General features: G+C 43.2%; 1 protein-coding gene across 1 annotated transcript in view; it reads right to left on the reverse strand.

Annotated features, from left to right (window-relative positions):
• Nucleotides 1-20,720, reverse strand: part of il34 (interleukin 34) — a 44,288-nt gene that overhangs the window by 17,912 nt on the left and 5,656 nt on the right. Inside the window, exon 2 of the mRNA XM_030052772.1 lies at nucleotides 13,198-13,500. Within this exon, the coding sequence (XP_029908632.1) occupies nucleotides 13,198-13,243 (46 nt within the window). The 5' untranslated portion in view covers nucleotides 13,244-13,500. The remainder of the gene's footprint in view (nucleotides 1-13,197; nucleotides 13,501-20,720) is intronic.

The following is a 20,720-nucleotide window of genomic DNA, read 5'->3' on the forward strand; positions in this document are numbered from 1 at the left end:
TTAGCAACAGGGCTATTCGACAGATCAATTCATTCGGCTTTTCATTTCCACGCAGGCACACCGCAGGTACAGTCATAAGGATGCTGCAATACGTCAAAACTGATTTTAGCGTCAGTAAATTTTTTTATTGGACTAAAACTTTTCTTTGCAGACTGCAGATATGAGATATAAGTCGATGTATAGCAGGCCGTTAAATCAAAACTACCTGCTGACTTTACAAGATCTCACTGCCAGTAAAATGAAGTGTGGTGAGATATAAAGTGTGCCAGTAAAACGAAGTGTGGAGGTAAATGAAAGCGTGTCTGCTTTGAAACTAAGGTCAAACATTCCCATACAATTCTGCCTCACCGGGGGGCGCTGTTGAGCTGGCAATGTAGTAGGACATGTTAAGTTCGAGCTCTTGATGAACTTTTGTTTTATTTAAAGTTAATAGGCGTTTGGCATTTCAAAACATAGGGCAATCTGCTCTGAACACATTTCTGAGGGCGAACGACCGTGTGCATGTGGGCTGATGGCAACAAGCCTGAACAAATACAAATACACCACATCATCCAGGCCCAATGCCGACTCAAGCCCAAGCTCTACTGACCCGCCGCCCCCGTCAGACAGACCAGAGACTGACACTGAAACTCTCAAATCAGAGAGTCTTCTCTCGCTAAAAATGAACATCTCTGCAGCGATAAAATGAGAAATGAAAAATGCTCACTTGCTCATACTCGCTCACTGGTTCCAACAAAGAACTGCCGATCAGACCATTCCTGCAGTCAAGGCTCAAAAAGCAGCGGAAGGCTAAAAACAAACTCATGTTTTCCAAGTTTTTATCAATCTTTATATGCCTCCGTCTTATGGGCCAGGCCTTCCGCACTGGGGGATTTTTTTTAGGATTCTGCGTGTCGCTTCCTTTGACCAGGGATGGCTGCTGTGTTGGAGGAAGATCTCTCGGCCACAGTCACAGTATCAGCAATCAGGTCTAGGCAAAGTGGCAAAACCCTGGTTATCTAACAGACTTATTCAATAAATTCTCAGGCCAACTCTCCCCTTTATTACCGGTACTTAATGTCAGTCCTTGAAGAATCACCTTCTTGAAAAGCCCGACCTCGAACCATGCACTGGTCAGAAACCCTCAAGTGCTCCGTCCCAATTTCTCCTCTGAACACTGATGCTAAAATCCTTGTGAATATTCTGGCTCACCGTTTGGAGGGGTTCTTCCATCATGTCACCTGAACAAATGGGTTTTATTAAGAATTATTTTTTTCCTTTTTTAACATCAGACACCTTTCAAATGTCCTTTCTAGCCCCTCACAAGCCTGCGTGCCAGAGGTAGTGCTCTCATCTGATGCTGAAAAGGCATTCCAGGCATCTTTTCAGCACACTGGAGTGGTTTGGATTTGGCCAGAAGTTCATATCATCGATCAGACTTTTATATACATACAAGAATCTGCCCACCTACTTCAAGCTCCAACGCGACACGAGACAGGGGTGCCCCTTGTCCCCACCTGAGATCTGGGGGATTCTGCAAGCAGCACTGCAGCATGAAGTTTCACTTTGGGCGATTAACGATATGTTGTCGTACACATCGCAACCCCTTTCGAGACTCCCTAAGTTAATGTTCTCACTAACAGAATTTGACAAACTATCTGGCTACAAGGTTAATATTCAGAAAAGCAAGCTGATGCCTGTTGACACTCGGTTGCCTTTAAAGTCACTTCCTTTTAATAACAGCCTTAAGAAATTCAAGCACCTCGCCCAATGGGAACTTCATGTATTATTACTGGGTGTCCAACATTGGAGCATTGCTATAGTGGATGAGGAATGATGTCACTGTCCCCAGTAGGATAATGCCGAGGGGGGCAAGTGTTGGGTCCATCTCTCCGGCAGCCTTATTCTGCTCTAATCTGCCACTCACACGGCTAATTTCTAGCTTCACATCTAACCCCGTTATTTTACACTCAATTAAAATATGGAATCAGTTTAGACAGCTGTGTTTTCAGAAGTTGTATGGTCAAGCAGCGGGTACTTGCATCACTGGATATTTAACCTCGAACTTGAATTGCTTTCAGTCGTGCCCTCCCACTTCTGTTCTATGATTCAATTTTTAACTGTAAATCGGTCTAAAAACAGACTACAAGCATAATTTACAAACAACTCGCACATGCACAACTTGACACCTCTAGACCTCCTTAAAAAATAAATGGAAGACAGATTTAGACAAACCAAGAGCCTTGGCACCAAACAATAGAGGGAATTTTCTTCTCCTCCATATGTCTTAGGCATGCTGTTATTCTATTCGAAATTGTACACCGCCTGCATTTGTCTAAAGTCAGACTGTCTAAGATCAAAGCCGATATAGATCTCACATGTGATCGATGCAGGCAGGCTCAAGCCACTCTGCTGCACATGTTTTAGACATGTCCAAGGCTTTACACATTCTGGCGTATGTTTAAGACCTTCCCTAAGATATCTGGAAAAGCCGTAGTGCCGCCTCCATTAGCTGGTGGTTGGTGTGGCCCCGGCAGACACGGTATGTGGGAAACCAGCGTGTTGGCCTTCTGCTCACTCCTGGCGAGGAGACTGATATTATTTAAATGGAAACACCCAATTCCTCTGACATATTGTCACTAGATCAGGGAAGTCATGCATCTCAAACTGGAGAAGAGTCGATGTAATGTCCAAGGGTCTACTAGGAAATTTCATAGCCTTTTTTAACCTTTGTTGAGGACACAGAAGCTGAGAGCATGACAATGAGTGATTTAACTTGGTGTGACAAGATATTTCCAACAGCTGCAATGGAGTTTAAAAGGAGAAAAAACGTCAATAAGTAATGGTGGCCCCCTATGGAGGCCACCATTTCTGTCTGGATAATGAGATTCAGACAGCAGAGAAACCTGCAGCACTGACCTCAAAGCTGCTGTTTGTTGCTCAGTCACTTTCAACTGCCTCAGGATAGCAATGCAGCAACAATGCAGCAGACCACAGCTCATTTGGACACAAGAGACTTAGCTGTTTCCACAACGTGGGCGCTGAACGGGGAAATGACAACTGAGCTGCCTGGAAACTAGAAAAGACTCTTGCTTCACACTCGGTGCTGCTCTGTGCCAGGTGTAAGATCGGGCCCAGAGTCTTGAGGCCTTAGAACGTGTTGAGCTCCAAAAATCATCAAAGTCATAACAACATAAGTATGACAGAAGTTTCAACACGATGGCCTTGTAGATCAATTTTTAGCCGGTGACTAAATACACATGCATTCAGAGGTCATTCTGACCGGGGCAAACAAGGTGCAGTGGTGAGTCAGAAATTAACAGCTTACAACCATTAATGCACCATGATGGACTGTATCTAATGACTGCAGACACTGAGCTCATGCATTCATACACAAGTCACCATAATCAGTTAAGAGAAGCAATGTGAGCGAGTCTTTTCCTTGCGCCAAACAAAAAAATTGTTGTCTATCACAGCTCCCCTGGCAGGATGTGATTCATCCTGACAGTTTAGCCGACTTAATCTGTGTTTAAGCTGCTTGATCTGATAGAGGAAGCATGTGACAGCAGGACGAACTGATGTGCATTTATTAAATTTGAGAAAGAAACAAGTAAACCATGGCAAACCATATGCAGCTTATCTGATGTACCTGGGTTTAATCTGACTTAATGTGTTTAGACTTGTTGGGATCCTTCCTCGCTAAACTAAATGTTAAATATGTGTGCGTGTGTGTATTCCCTCATGCAAGTCTGTGCACGCCCGCGTAAATATACACAATTACCTGTAGCTGCAGTAAATATCCGTGCATGTTTGTGTGTATGTGTGTGAGTTGGGTTTCTGTTTGTGTGCAAGACAAGGCTAGGATCTAACATTTATGAGGAGTTCGAGGGTTGCCCCGCGTGGCTGTGTTGCATCACAGCGTGGGACAGGCAGAGAGGCATCGTGCTCCAGCGCCCAAACAGGTTTTTCTAGAAGTGAATAAAGCGTTGATTAGACAAGATCACATATCCCTTGACAGCGAGTGCTAGAATGCAGTCTGTAAACATCGAAATCAGGCCTCTTCCTGCTGTTTATCCCAGGCGTTGGTGCTACATCAGACGTTCTCCCGTGGGTGCAGTCAAACTACAATCGCCTTTTGTTCCTCAGGGCGCTTGTGTTTTTCTCTCTGTTGCTGTTTCTCTCTAATTGTATCTGCATGTGTATGTCAGTTTATCTGACATAATAGTTTGTTTAAAACACACATTTTGGCTGGCACTCGGAACAAACCACTCAGTCACTGGCCTGTACTTCAGATTTTGCTTTATGACATGCAGAGACATTTTGTTTCCTCTGAAATCAATAGAGCGCAGCAGACATAGATCCGTCGATTTAGCTGGCAGAATCATTTCCGCAGCCACATCAATACCAGCTCTACATTCTCTGGCTTAAACTTGCATATGATTTGCCTGGTTTCAGCATGTACTATTTACATTTTAATGGAGTATGTCTTCCCAAGATATCCAGTTGGCAAATAACTGGATGACCCTGGTTTCTGGTTTCTCCAATTTCCATTTCGAAACAGCTAAAGCCTCCATGCTGACAGCTCGCAGGGAGTTATATAGACAGAAATCTATAACTTGTGGGGTCAGCCAGTCACCAAGCGTACATTTCCCAAGTTACGGCAGCAATGTGACCCTGCATCCGAACAGGACAGGACAGGACAGGCCATGATGGGAGTTTGTGAGGAGAGAGTTGACGACAGCCAAATTACAAGCTGAATTCACTGTGGGGGGACACGAACCCAAGGACAATTGCACGGTATCACAGCAAGCTGTTATTTGTACAGTGAGTGAAAACACAAGCCTGTTGTCAAATATCACAGTGTGGGAAAATCCCACACAAAAGAAAAGAAGAACCAAAATGGGGTAACAATGCAAAGGATACCACAATTGCTCAATGAGCCGTCACTTGTTACACGCTCTCCCTTGCCGTGCTGTGGCATCGCCGTCTCGTCCGACAAAGTGCCCGAGTTCCAGAAACATCTGCGGTCGCTCACAGCCACTCGCATGCCATTCATCTCCTCTACATCTAAATACACAGTCACCTCCGTCAGGCCTGCTGGAAACGCCTTTTACCGCAGCCAGGTGGACTTCAACAACCACAAAGTATCAATTATCTTCTCTTCCAGCCCTCAACGACCTCGTTGACCAGCGACGCCTCCGACCTGCAGTGACCTCCGTGGGTTGGGGTTCAGGCCTGGGTGGAGCAGGTCACACACACCTGAGTGAAGTCATCCTGCCTGGCTCCGGCGGTTGACCACATGCGGCAACAACAACGATGAACCCGGTCACCTCATCACTAAATCAGCGGTTCTCGACCCTCTCCGCCCCAAAGCCAGCCGGTTCATGGCTGTAACGTGCCGGGACCCATAGGAAAACAGGACTAGGTCAAAACCTGGTGTGCAGCCGGAAAGCAGCTGTTTTGACCTCGGCTCTGTGCTGGACAGCAGATTTCAAACCCTGACTAGTATCCAGCTACCCCTCCTTTTATCTTTGGACTCAAATTGCCCCCATTGAGTGTTTAACCCTCCTGTTATGTTCACATTTTTGAACATCCTTTATGTTTGGAGTCAATTTGACCCCTGCAGTTTAAACTTTCACAAAATTATTATAACTAAAATTGTTACCAAAGTTTATGTGTCAGGTACTTTATGTTTTTTTGTTGATTACCTAAATATCCCTTTAAATAAAACACAACTCCCCCCCACCCCCACTTATACATCCAGTATTCCTATTACGCGACAATGGAAAAATATTCAAATCACCATAAAATCTCACTGATTGATCTAAAATTGGAAAGAAATATTAATTTTTGGTGTTTTAATGGCTTTATATTATTTCTAAGTACAGATTTTTGTTATTTATAAGCGATGCGTTACAAAGTGTGTACAGGACATTGAAAACATATCATCATGTCAATTTCATGTTTACCCGGTAGAACCCATTACATTAGGAACGCTCATTAAATATGAAGCAAAAAAAATGATGTTAATCATTTATTTAGAGACATTAAACATTGGCTGGGGTCAAATTGACCCTAAACATAATAGGAGGGTTAACATCTTTAAATACAGGATTAACAGAGTTTTGTTGGCTTCATTTCATGATTTTTCCTAATTTAATTCCATTTCCTCTAAAAACAGAATCACACCTGTCACAGTGCGAGAGCCAGTGATAACTCTGATGTATAAGAAGGGCTTATGTTTCATTTAAAGAGCTATTTAGGTCGTCAACAAGAAATATAAAGTACCTGTCACATGACTTGCGTAACCAAATTGAACCCAACTGATATACAAAGTACATTTGAGGACAGCAGGAGGGTAAAATTCTACTTTTGTTTTCTCTGCGGTGGCGGTTTGCCCACTTCCTCGTTCTGATGCTCACATTTTTGCCCGACAGCTTTAACTGGTCCTGCCCGCTCCGGCCAGTGAGCGCAAATATCATCTGTCATTGAGGCTGTTATATTTGTTTTTACAGGCGTTTTTACCTGTCACAAAACTGTTGGTGCATTCAGGTGAAAGCATTTGCACATTTACACACTCCTGCAACAGTTTGTGTCGTTGTGTTTCATCCGTCGTCTTCACTCTCAAGTTACCGATCAGGAGCACAGGGACGGACAAAGGGATAAAAATAGTGGGACCAGAAAATTGGGAGAAATTGTTTTTTAGCAGCGAGTCTCTCGGTCGCACTGATATTGTTCATGTTAAGCAGCCACTTCCAGCAGGTCTCGCTGCAGATGTGCGGCCAAGCGTGAAATCATGGACGTGCAGGATTGTGACTGTTCACATCGCAAGTGTATTTCTCAGCACCAGTTACCCTCTCTCTCTCTGTCTCTCTCAGTCCCTCCCTCACTCTCTCATTCTCTCACTCCCTGACAAAAATATCTCTCACAAGCTCTTCTGGTGAACTTGTTCTTTTGTTCAGTTAAACACGTTCTGACATCGATACCAGTTTTTCCTATGAATCCAAATGCTAGGTCATAAACTTTAAATTTTTTGGTATTTTGCAATAATAAAAGTGACATTCCTCTTGTATAACTGCACACAAATAACACATTGCATGCATCTGGTGAAATCTGTATTTTGTCATATCTCAGATAAAAAAAGATACTGCAATGTCACTTTTTTTTTCCATTATCGTGCAGCTTTAGTAAATACAGCACAACACACACACACACACACACACACACACACACACACACACGCACACACACGTCAGGCTCCACCACAGCTTTAGGTTACACAAGTTTTCATGGTATCTCAGTCAACATCTCCTATCGACCTCAGCAGAGTGTGTGGCAACAAAAAAAAAACAAAAAAACCTCACACGTCAAATAAAACATGACTCGTCTCCCAGAGAGACTTGTGTGAACATCCCGTCTGCTGCTGCTGCTGCTGCTCAGAGGGTCTTGTGACAAAGCGACTTGTCAAACAAATTCAAAGTCACAGCCGATGAAGCAGAAACTTTTTTTTCCCCAAACAACCTAAATTTGTTTGTTCAGCCACGACCTCGCAAATCAGTAGAGCGCCACAGTTTCCATGTGGCTCCCATAAATTAGAATAGAATAGAATAAAAAGCCAATTAAGACGGACAACAAGCACACATTCAGTCAATATGAAACTATAAGAAATACAATAAAAAAAGACCTAAAAACATTGTGCACTGCACTTAGCTTAAAAATGTTGGGCCAATCCAAATACAGAGTGCAGGTAAAGGGCGCTGCAGCTACAAGGTGAAAGAACAGCCTGACGTTTCAAATTGCGCTCGTCTGAATAAATCAAGGCAGCGGTGGGTGAATCCTGCAGCGCGTCACAGTATTTTTTTTTTTTTTTTTTTCCCAGCGATTGTTATGCTTTGACCAAAAAATCTGTGGAATTTTGGAGGGGTTTACACGAATCTTGGATCAATTTTAGGCAATTCCCCGAGAGCAATGAGCATCAGTGATGTTGTGTGGCTGCACAGCGTTTACTCTCCACTGAAACTAAATAAATACCACGTACAATCAGCGTAAGGATTTATATTACTGGCATACACGGTGATATGATTGTTATTATACCTATAGAAATCATAGCTTGGCCTTAAGTGTAGCACAAAACAAAAGTGGAAAATAGTGCACAAGTGAACTGGGCAAAGATGACGCATACGGAAATGATTAGCGCTCGCAAAAATATGCCAACGTGCGCCGTGAGGATTCAAGGGTCCTGCGGTTTAATCCCACCTTTAGGCAATCCTTCACTTCGCTGTGGTTTGACAATATGTTTTAAAATACCACAGGATGATGAAGAATGCACATCTGTCATCCGGATCGTCTGCTCATAAAAAAAAAAATAAAGATATTTTGGACTCCGTGCCTCCAGCTGGCGCGGCGCTGGGTGAGAAGTGCCTCGACAAACTGCAACACGTGGTCGCAAAACACTATCCAATGAACAGCCCATAAAAAAACATGCTCACTGCCACTGAAACTTAAATTTAAAGAAAACAGAATCCTACCTGGGTGAAACTAAGCTTTTGACCGATGAGACCAGACATTTTTAGGAGCTAGGATCTATCATTGCTCTTCTAACTCAGTTTATCTCTCAGGCGTGTTCTGCTGAGACTCATTTCTTCAACATTTAAATTTCAGGGTTGAACGGCTGCAGATCAAAACGGCCCTCAGGAGCAGATCAGATCCATACAGCAGGATTTTGGTGCCATCCTCCTTTTTTGAACTAAGTCCGCCCAGCTGTTGTGTTGTCGCCCCACAGCTGCACTGACTCCACTTTAATCGGCTGACACACATCCTCCGACACATCCTGCTTTGACATTTGTCCATCAAACACGGCAGGAAGAGCCGTGTTAGCACAGTTAGCCTCAGCCCAAACGCTGCTCTAACTTTTGAGCTTTTTCTCCAGGCTCTATTCAGTCCAAGCCTCAAAATCAAATGGTCAAGCTATTTTAGACTTGATTCTAGACTTTATTTTAAACGACAGAGTGAACAGAATCATTCTCACCAGCATGAAGCTTCAGCTCAAGGCCTCTTAACCCTCCTGTTATGTTCACATTTATCAACATCTTTTATGTTTGGGCTCAATTTGACCCCAGCAGTTTAAACCTCCACAAAATTATTATAACTAAAATTGTTACCAAGGTTTATGTGTCACTTTATGTTTCTTTGTTGACGACCTAAATAGCCCTTTAAATAAAACATAACCCCCACCCCCACCCCACTTATACATCCAGTATTCCTATTACACGACTATGGAAAAATATGCAAATCACAACAAAATCTCACTGATTGACCTAAAATTGGAAAGAAATATTAATTTTTGGTGTTTTAATGGCTTTATATTATTTCTAAGTACAGATTTGTGTTATTTATAACCAATGCGTTACAAAGTGTGTACAGGACATTGAAAACATATCATCATGTGAATTGCATGTGCAGCTTCAGGGTGTCTATCAACAACACCCAGTCCGACCCAGCTGACCTACCGTGCGGTGTGCCTCAAGGATCTGTCCTGGGGCCACTCCTGTTTTTGTTATATGTTCTCCCCCTTGGCCACATTATCCAGCAATTTGATGACGTCTCCTACCATTTGTTCGCAGACGACATTCAGATTTACTGCTCTTTCAAGACCTGTGAGTTCCAGAAACTGAGCTCACTAATGAACTGCCTATCTAAGGTTAAACAGTGGTTAAGTGACAACAGCCTCCAGCTGAACCCCAGTAAAACGGAGACCCTTATCATTGCCCCGGACAGTGCCATCCCAGGGATTAAGCAGCATCTTGGGGACCTGAGCCATTCAGGGAAAACTAAGATGAGAAACCTGGGTGTCATTTTTGACCAGTCCATGTCGCTAGACCACCACTGCAAACAACTTGTGAAGAATTGTTTCTTTCAACTGCGCAACATCTCTAAACTTAGACCCATGGTGTCCAACAAGGAACTAGAGATGATCATTCATGCATTTGTGTCTTCCCGTTTAGACTACTGTAACAGCCTTTTTACATGCCTTAACAAGAGGGAGTTGGCTCGACTACAATCGGTACAAAATGCTGCTGCAAGGCTTCTGACCCGCACTAACAGGAGAGCTCAGATCACACCCATTCTCATATCTCTCCATTGGCGGTTTTATACCGCTTCCATTTTAAAATTCTTGTGCTCACTTTTCGAGCTTTACATGGCCAGGCCCCGGCTTACATTGCTGCCCTGATCCAGCCGTACAGCTCGACTCGCAGCCTGAGGTCCTCACAGCAGCACCTACTGATGGTCCCTCGCACCTCTTTTAGCACGCGAGGGGACAGGTCTTTTAAAGCGGTGGCCCCACGCCTCTGGAACGACCTCCCACTAGCCCTCCGGTCCATGGACTCAGTAGAGTCTTTTAAAAAACACCTCAAGACACACTTGTTTAAACAGGCATTTTATTCCTAACTGACTCAGGGCTGTTAGACACTGACCGCACTTTATGTACTGATTGCATTTTTTTTTTTTTTTTATTGTTGTAATGGTACTTGGTATTTTGTATTTCATATTTAGACACTGACCGCACTTTATGTCCTGATTGCATTTGTACTGATTGTACTGATTGCTTTTTTTTCTTTTTTTTTTTCTTTTTCTTGCTTTATTGTTGTAATGGTACTTGGTATTTTGTATTTCATATTTAAATGGTATTTTTACCCATTGTATTGTGTATTGTACAGCACTTTGTGCCTCTGGCTGTGAAAAGCGCTCTATAAATAAAATTTACTTACTTACTTACTTTACCCGGTAGTACCCATCACATTAGGAAATGTCATTAAATATGAAGCAAAAAAAAAAAAAATCATCATTTATTTAGAGACGTCAAACATTGGCTGGGGTCAAACTGATCCCAAAACACTGTTTTATTCACCAAATCATATGAATGCTGATCAGTTTTGCCCATTACATCACATTAATAGAAGTTTATATCAGATCCCAGAGTGTAGCGCGGTGTCGTGTCGTCGAGGCCATGGACACGAGGCCACATACTCACTAATCCTGCTGTACACCCAATTATTTTTCTAGTAAACTCATTTACAAATTGCATCTGCAGCATTTTAACTGTGTCACCACAATTTATCTACAGCCATGTGAGACAAAGCATTATTTGATGCAGACAAACTGGTTCATTTCCGCTTAATTGAATGTATGTGAGGCGCTGCTGCACAGGAGCTTTTGGCCGCTGTGAGTCAGGCTGCAGGTAAAAACACAGATTCTGAATAATAAGTCTCATAACTGATGTTGATGCTGAAGAAAGACGAGTTGGCCTGAGATGCCCTGGCTTTAGCAGGTAAAGAAACCAGCATGTAGACAATAACTATCGGTGTTAATTTGCATTTGGCTGCATTGAAGAGAGGATCCGAACTCATGGCCATGTGCACCTTCATTTTCAAAGTTTCAGATGTGGACCCTTACTCTGAAAAACCAGGAAACCCCGCCCAAGGAAAATGAGCACAAAAAGAGCAGTAACACTTCTGCACTCACACGTTCCCACAAAGTCTGGTGACTGAAGCAATTACGCTGCGGTGCATGAGCGTGCATGTGAATGAGGCTCTGTATCTCAGTGCATCAACCAGCTACAACTGCTGCTACAGGCTCCGGCTCTATCATGGGGTAGATAGACAGATGTGCATGTAAGTGCCCTGGTCTCAGTGAAAACATAGACCTCACATGTTTTCTATAATCATTCCTGCACAGGCTCTCTCTTTTCATTCTCAAAACCTGTACATGAGTTCTTATTTTCCATTTATGATGTGTAATCTCTTATGATTTTTGTTAATTCTGTATTTACTTGTCGTGATATTCTCTGGCTCATGCAATTGCCTCCCATTGGTAGTTGCAACTATACAGGTGAGGCTGTACCTGTATTGTGTGTTCCTAAAGCCCTGACAAAGATCCTCAATGGTCGAAACTGTACATGTTGGCTTTTTAATAATTTAGCTGCTTCAATGAAGGCTTTTTAATGTTTCCTCCCTCGTTGTTACACTTTCTGATGTTCGGGGGGCCTGGATCTCCCTCTGAAGTGGAATGAATACACTCTGGTGTTTTGTGCAGGAAGCTGGATGCTAGCTGGTTTTTGCAAGCTGTGGGCCCAGTTTCAGAGTAAATTAACAACCCAGTGATCGACTTGTTTTGGAAGCACCTCAGGATGCTACAGGGCAATTTGCATGCAATTTGAACAAAAATGTAGGACGTGCTAGACTTAGTTTTACATATTTTGATATCAGCAGAGTCACTGACTTCATGGACTCCCGTCTATTGAAGGTGCAAAACTGCAAAGGGTCAAAAGAAGTTCTCAATTTCAGACCGATTCACGGATAGATTATGTGCGTATCACATCTTTTTGTCAGTTTAGTCTGAAGGGTTTTCACTTTAATCACCTTCATTTTACATGGCATGCCTTTAAGGTTCTGTCTCATTTGCGCAACAAACTGCTCCTTTTACCATTTATTTTTCATAACTTAAAGTTTTAAAGCCAACACCTCTGCTATAGTGCAAACATCTGGATTATATGCCGTGCATTGGAGTGGATATTGTTTGGCAGAGGACTTGACTTGTGTGCGCAGTTTGGAGCAATTTTATGCATGAGAAGGCGATTTTAGTAAGACAGAAAGAAAATATGTATTGTAAAATAAAACAAGCACCAGCAGCAGAGGTGGTCGACACCGAAACATCAAAGTTAAGGTGATAATTAAGCGTGTGTGCGTGTGTGCGTGTGTGCGTGCGTGCGTACGCATGTGTGTGTGTGTGTGCGCGTACATGTCTGCCTCACAAACTGCATCCAAACTCCACAGAGGAGAACAGGGACTGTGACATCCATGTTTTCCCCTGTAACACATCCTTATCACACCAGGACAAACAGTCATAGAGAGAGAGAGAGAGAAAGAGAGTGAGAGAGAGAGAGAGAGAGAGAGAGAGAGAGAGAGAGAGAGAGAGAGAGAGAGAGAGAGAGAGGACCATCCCCATTTCCTCTTTTCACTCTTTGAAGTCTCAAATACAATCACCAATTCTGTTTCTCATCTTTGGGCTAAAAATTGGCTCTGCATGCCCTCCACTTTCACTTACACACACACACACACACACACACACCAAACAAATAAAAACCAGGCACAACGTGATCATGATGGAGAGGACCGCTGCACTGCAGAGATCACACACACACTCAGACATCTCTCTTACCCAAGAGGCCTCCCAGCAGGCAGGTAGAGGCAGACAGCTGGATCATGCTCTGCTCTGGGCTTCAGTCCTCAGCTCTGCGGTGCGTTCAGCTCAGCTCAGCTCAGCTCAGCGCAGTGTGTGTGTGTGCGCGCACACAGGCAGACGTCTGCAGCTCTTCTCTGTGCGTCCTCAGTGCGACACACATGGGTGATGGAGCATCACGGGTCTTCAGGTTCTCACAGCGAGCTTCAGCATTAGTGAAACATGCTGGCAGCGGCACAGCCCGGCTTCTAGACGCTCCGTTTGCTCTCCGCTCTCGACTGCCTGAAACCAGGAGGCCAAAAACAGACGGTCAGGTAGAGACAGGAAAACAGGCAAATAAAGAAACAGAAAGAAACTGGTAGCCAGCCAGACAGACAGAAAAAGGTCTGATAGTCATTCAAGCGTTTGAAGTAGGAGCTTCTGAAACAGATAAAGACAGAGAGGCCGCCGGCAAAACTGACTGAGAATCAGCGAGGCTCACCGAGTCGAAGCGAGCCTCGCTGCAACCCCGACAACATGAAAGTAAAGTCTCACTGAGCAGCAGCCTAAGATTGCTTTCAGTTGCACTCAGGCAATATGCATGTGATGTGATCTACTGTCCATCTGAGGCGTCGTCCTCTCGTGATGAACCTCAAAAAGCATCACACAACCAAACAAATGCTCACATGCCGGCCGGCGACGATGTACAACGACACCACCCTGAAAACTAGGTTACAACCCCCCAAAAAAACATGTTCCAGTTTGATGCTGCGCTTGAAAACACAAACTGAATCTGATTTAGGAAAAGTGCCAATCGGACATTACACTGAAACCATGCTGGTCTCTGATTGGAGATTAATCCAGCAACCACATTAGCTCATCACATGTGCGCAGCGGTGGGAGTAGCGCATCACAAAATTACACATTACTGTAATTAGATTAGTTTTCCCGATAACGCAGTAACATTTTAATTCCGTTTGGATTTTCAGCAATCAGATTACGGTCACTTTTGTAATGAAAACCATGTTATTTCTGTTACTTGGGCACATGACCTCAGTAGAGTAACGGCAAATTTATCAAATTAGTGATCAAAACCACTCTTGCCAGCTTGCGTTCACATCGTCAAAAGCAGCAGGTTGGATCAATAAAAACAGAGTGTCAGGGAGATCACTCAGATCATCCAGATCAAGACTTTAGTTTTGGAAAGATTCGGATTGTCAGCTGGGTTATATAACATGAGATGAGGTGAGTCTGCCTCCTGTCTGCTGCAGAGAGCGAGCACTTTGATTTTAATCCTACATGTAATCCACACAGCAAAACACCAACAAAGGAAGAAACTTCTCACGACTTCGATCACGTAACTTAAATTGAACTCACCTCCAAGCACAACCGACACCACTGTGACTGTAACTGAGAATAAACCTTGTAATATTAATTAAGTGCAGATGTACCAAAAGTGCTGGTACAGGATTGGATATGAACTTTTATTTCATATGGTTTAAAAAGCAAAATCAGTCAGTACTTGGTGTCTTGTTTTCCTTTGGAATGAGGGTTGATCTGAGTTTTAGAAAGTAATGCAAAACTAATTAGTAATCAAATTCCTTTTTTAGCAATCAGTAAAGTTATGTGATTACAATTTGTAGAAAGTAATGTGTTACTTTACTTAATCACTTTTTTTGAGTTACTGACCCAAACTTACTTTTTTTTTTTTTTTTTTTTACATTTTTTTGACATTATACTGTTATAGATTCAATTATACTGTGTTTAACACTGCTCTGTTATGGTTAGTGCATAAATTTGGCTCCACTGGTGGGAAGACTGTGTTCTAGTTTGGTGCCTGGAGATTGTTGTTACTGGGCCACTTTCACATGGCGCTGGTGTGGCTGTGTCAATACACGGCTCTCTTCTCACACAAACAGGGACCAGACGGCTCACTATTCAAATAGAAACTGAAAGTTGGTGCATTGGAAAAACTCCAAAAGGTCTGTCAGCTTAATGGGAAAAACAACCACACTGCTTCTGCACCAGCTGCAGTAGAGGCACCAAAATGTTTGATTCTAAAAAACTGAATCAAAGGTTTGGTGCAATTTTACTAGACCGTGTTCAGCATAGAGAAACATGCAAAAAAAAAAAATCCAAATCCAAATCCAGGCCATCACGGTTACATTATAATCAACCTGCTTTAACCAGTAAGCCACCCAGTTTCCAGCCCTACAATAAAACCAAGTGGCATGTAAAACACTACACCGAAAATAACCTCCAAACTGAGAAATGTGCTTTCTTTCAACAAACCCATATATATATATATATATATATATATATATATATATATATATTATTATTATTTTTTTTTTTTTTTAAACTGGCATTGAAATATTGGAACCAACATTTGGTGTTAAACTGTTCCAATGACATCTCACCTGGCACCTGCATCATTCAGGTGTTATCTTATTTTGGTGTTGGTCGGATGTTTTACTCATTTGATCGATGGTTTGTGATTTGAGTGTATTCTCTAAAGTTTCATGTAAATTATAAACTGCATCATGTGTCTGTAGGTTTTAAGGTAGTTTAGATTGGCCGGAGTGATGAAGTGATGAATCAAGGTTATTCCTATGGTTGTGAACGGACACTGTCCCCGTGCTGTTACCGACCCACGGCCCGAAATAGACTGAATCACGTAATAATTAACGCAAATCTGCTTCCACCATCATGATACAAAAGGAAGAAGGAGCTGAGGATGATACCATAACCTGCAGCTGCTCTGACTCCTCTCCTTCTAAGAGCTGGTGCTGAGTGATTCCTGATACAAGATGGAAACAATTCCTCATGCTGCCATACCAACCTCTAGGATACGCTATAAATTGAAGCCCTAACTTTTATTGTAAGTGCCGCGCTTGTTCTTTTATGTGAATTTTCTCCCAAGCTCTGGAGCCCTGAGGCCCTGAAGCCCTGGGAAAAACCAGCGGAGCATTGTCTGACTTTAGTTACAGACACAATAAACATCTCAAGATGTCACTTGGAATGTCACTGTTGACCCCCTTCACAAACCAAAATACGTTTTCATCCGACAAAGAATGATATGCAAAATAAAAAAAATATGCAGGGTTTTCGAACCACCGTCAAATTTTCGGAGCTGGCAGCAGATGAGTAAAATAAAAGAATTTCCACCCAGCATGACACGATGGGAGCCTGGGTGAGGGAGAGTGAAAAATGGCAGCCCGGGACCTTTCTGCCCAATTCATCAGAAACAAATGGTGTTGTTATCAATATCGCTGGCTGGGTCCTCGACATTACCTCAGTGGTGTGGGAAAGGAGTCGAGGTAGAGCTCCCAGCCTTAGCGGGGTCCCTTCGGAGGTAAGGCCGGGAATCTGGAGAAGGTGCAACATCAAATCGCTCTTTTCCATTCCATTCTGCCCTCTGCTAGATTTTCTTGTTTTGCTGAACTCGGGACTCTTCTGGGCGTCGGCCTTTGGGCAGACAGTTTAAGATTAGTAGAACCACGTCCAACAGGAAGCTGCAAAAATCGTGGACCGGGGATAAAAGGAAATCTAGTGAGGTCAGGAGAAACGCCAAGCGGACAAAGCTTGTTCCACAAAGAGAGTGAATCTGGGGTTTGCTTTCACCCGCTGGCCAGCACTGAGGCAGAGGATGAGCATGAGGATGAAGAGCGGCGCATTCCTCCTGTTTTCCAGCCTCCAGTCCACATCAGCCAATCATCGTACTCCTCCACTCATCTGTTCTCGACTCTTTTCCTTCCCTCATCCCTTTCACTTTCTCCCTCCATTCCTTCATCCCCTAACCCTTGACTCTCATCCCTTCATCCCCTAACCTTCAAACCTTCATCGGCTCATCCCTTGACCATTAACCCATCCCTTCATCCCTTCATCCTTCCCGCCAGACACGCAACACATCATATCAGTTCTCCACACACAATAAAGTATCTTGAATGTATTTGCTATCGGTCTGGTCTTTTATCAGTGAAACCTCAGCTGACCTCCAGCTCATGCACTGAGGACCAACCCTTCCTGAAGTAATTCAAAGCATTGTGCACTGCTTTACTTCCTGAGACACGAATCAAGAAAGAGAAACAGCGATTTTGTTTGTTGAGTGTCTGGGAACATAAGCAGCATGGAGGATGAACTGGTGGGTTAATGACATCCAGGCTGGACATTGCACAAGGTTTGCAATCTGCATGGACTTTGGGCGACTTTTGTTCATATTAAAATCAACTGAATGAGTACTGAACTCTATGATGCCCATAATGAGGTGGCAATGCTGATTGGACATATTTCATGCGGTGTTAATGGTGGTCTGCGTAAAGCTTGGGTTAGGACTGGGCAGTATGGACAAAACTGAATAACTCAATATCAAAATTGTGACAGTATTGAAGGAATTACAATCGGTGCTTTCAAAAAATATTTATATGGTGTTATTTTTTGTAAACAATCATCAGTAATGTGGATATGACCAACCAAGCAAATTATACAACAGCTACAACAGTCAAATGAGGAAAAAAAAAAAAAAAAGCCTCCTTTTACTGTAATACAGCCTTTAAAACCAAGAAAAGGCAACAGTTATGCCATATCACAATATCACAAGATCCAAAATCCTAGACTATATCTGGTCTTATACATGGATATCACAATATCAACATAATATCAATGAACTGCCCAACACTAGCTTAGGTGAGCATGGAGAACTTGGATGGACATTCAGCTGAGAACACTGTTGCTCTACAGAAAACCCCAAAACCAGCAGACGGGTCGACCTGATGTGTTACATGGTCTTTGTAAAAGAAGCCTCTGGGGAGTAATGAGAGAAGCTGGTTCCTGCTACAACCTCCAAATTTCCCCTCGGGGATCAATAAAGCATTTCTGATTCTGATTTTGAATCAGGAGCAATGAGGAACTTGGAAAGAAGAGGCTTCACTGGACTGAGTTTTTCAATAGGCAGAGAGGAACTCAAGGGGCAAGTGGAGGGGCTCACTGTCTCCTCTGGAAACAAACGGCACAAAGGTCCATAAAAACAGATGAGTGCTATAAAAGATCGTGTGCCGGAGGGGAAGAAGGAGGAGATGTGATGAGGAGGTCATCAAGAAGGAGGACTAGGAATGTAATTTTGTGACCGCTGACGAGCATCCGGCCTCAGAGACAAAAAGAAAAAAAAGACTTTGGCTGCTTTTACATGGACAAATAAACTTCACTGCAAAGTTGTAAGACTCTATCACATGAAATCCAAGGGGACATCAAAATTCTGGATGTGGGCATCCCGGTAGCTCAGCGTGTAGAGCGCGGACCTTTTTAACGCCAAGGCTAAGCCACAGCGTCCTGGGTTTGAATTTGACCTCGGACACTTTGCTGCATGTGTCGTTCCCTCTTTCCTCCGTGTCTTTCCTGTCTCTTCCCACTGCGACTGTCTAACAAAGCAGAAATGCCCAAAAAATAATCTTTAGAAAAGTGTGGATGTATTGGAAAGACCTTGTGACACCAGCCTCGGAGAGCCATACTCCTCTGCTTTCAAGTTTGATGAGGGAAACGGCATCATGGATGTGCAGGGAGATCAGGCTATTGAACAGATGCTGGGTATCTCTGTGGGGAGCTAAGACATCGACGATGACACGTTTCTTAGCAGGGTTTATTTTCTGGTTGCCTGATTATAAATCCCTCCTTCAGCTCCTGTGCAGGGTGTTACCCTCCAAATAACCTGAACTCTTGGCCATGATCCGTGGGTGGAATCCTTTGGAAAGGGAAGAGAATCGAATCTGGGTCAGGATCGCGGTGCAGCATTGGCACATTCCCGGGTGTTGACAGACATTTATCTCGTCACCGTGCAGGGGGTTTGTGAGGGCAAGCCGAGCGGGGGTGGCCCCCATCGCAGAGGGAGCTAATGCGCAGGTACAGGCACTGGATCATGTTACAGCCCGCATTGCTGACGTTCTTACGAGCTCTTCCTCGGGGCAGCGCTGCTCTGTCAGGTCTGAAGTGATGTAATTACACACAATGAATTACTGTCTCAGGTGGCTGGAAATAAACAATGGACAGGAGTTTATGGGAGACGTGTGAAGGGTGCAGCTGTCACGAGTGAGTGGTGGGCACACACACACACACACACACACACACACACACACACATCTACTCTGACACACCTCTCCTACAGAAGCAAAAGAAAATCCACCTGGAGGCTGATACAGGAGGGTACTCCCTCCAAGCCTACATATGGCATGCCATTATTATTTCCACTAATTTAAAAGGATTTGTTTTGTGTGTGTGTGTGTGTGTGTTGTATATATAACATGTTGCACTTTTAAGAGCAAAATGCTTGCAGTATCTAGGTGATGTGCAGCAGAGCAAACCAATCAAGTATTTCTAGCTGGTTTTATGTGCTCAAATAAAATTAGTGGCAATCTTTTCTCTCATATATTCTTCCCACTTTTGGCTGATGTGGATCTGACCCTCCCCGATTGTTTGTGGTGGCCTAACCTTCCAGCACTGAAAATAAATCCACACTGGCCCTGTAAAGTTGTTTATTTACGCAGTAAGGAAGCCGGGGAAGCTGTAAACTGGAGGTAGATATCCTCAGCCAGCAGGGATACAGCTGCCAACATCTGTGGAAAGTCTTAGCCACGATGCCACTTTCTGGGCATCACAAGGGATTGTTCGCCAGATTGCTTATTTTTCCAAAAGAAGTGCAATTACAAAGGGAATCCATCTAAGGATTTTTTTTTTTTTTTCTAACAAAGAGCATGGTGTTCCCTGTCACTACTTTTGGAAAACAAGCTGTTGGGAGGTGGAAGATGAACAAGAAATAACAAAGTAAAACAACAGAAAAAAAAACAAGATGAAACAAAAAAAACCCAAAAAACTAAAAGTATGTTACACAATCTCCTTCAAAGATCTATGCAATGCTTGTCTTTTTGCATGCAATTACATGGGTTTTTTTAAAATTTGAGATGTACACCTACTAAGGTGCCAAACTCTTCTAAAAATGTACGTGAAGGTACAACCATATAGAGCGGATCTGACACCGCACCTCCCCGACTACCTGTTCCATCCACACTGACCTGTGACAGTTAAACGTTCAACAGTTAATGTTTTCGTCATAGTTATGGATTTGGAACAATATTTCCTGATTAATAATAATCAGATATTTAATATATAAACATCAGAGCTCACATCTTCCTACTGTTTCCCAGGTCATCGTGGGGGGAAAAGGTCCAACTCAAATTCATCAAACACGAGCACGGTGCTTGAGTGATTCATGGCGGGATAACGATGTTCAGTTTCTAAGGATTCTCAAACCATAAATCAGTCCGTGTTGACTTCCACATTTATAGGACTTATAAGACTAAACAACAGAAGTAATAGTTATTCAAACATTTATGAGAGTACAAGCTGGTGCCTGAATTCTTCATCTTCCATCCGTTCTGAAATCCTCACACCAGTGAGCGGCCGTGGTTCCTCACTGACATGTGGATCTGCCATCCACTAAAACACAGATTTTTTCTCTTTTTTTCCCCCAGCAG

The sequence above is a fragment of the Myripristis murdjan genome, chromosome 6 (assembly GCF_902150065.1).
Source record: "Myripristis murdjan chromosome 6, fMyrMur1.1, whole genome shotgun sequence".
In the NCBI taxonomy this organism is placed as follows: Eukaryota; Metazoa; Chordata; class Actinopteri; order Holocentriformes; family Holocentridae; genus Myripristis; species Myripristis murdjan.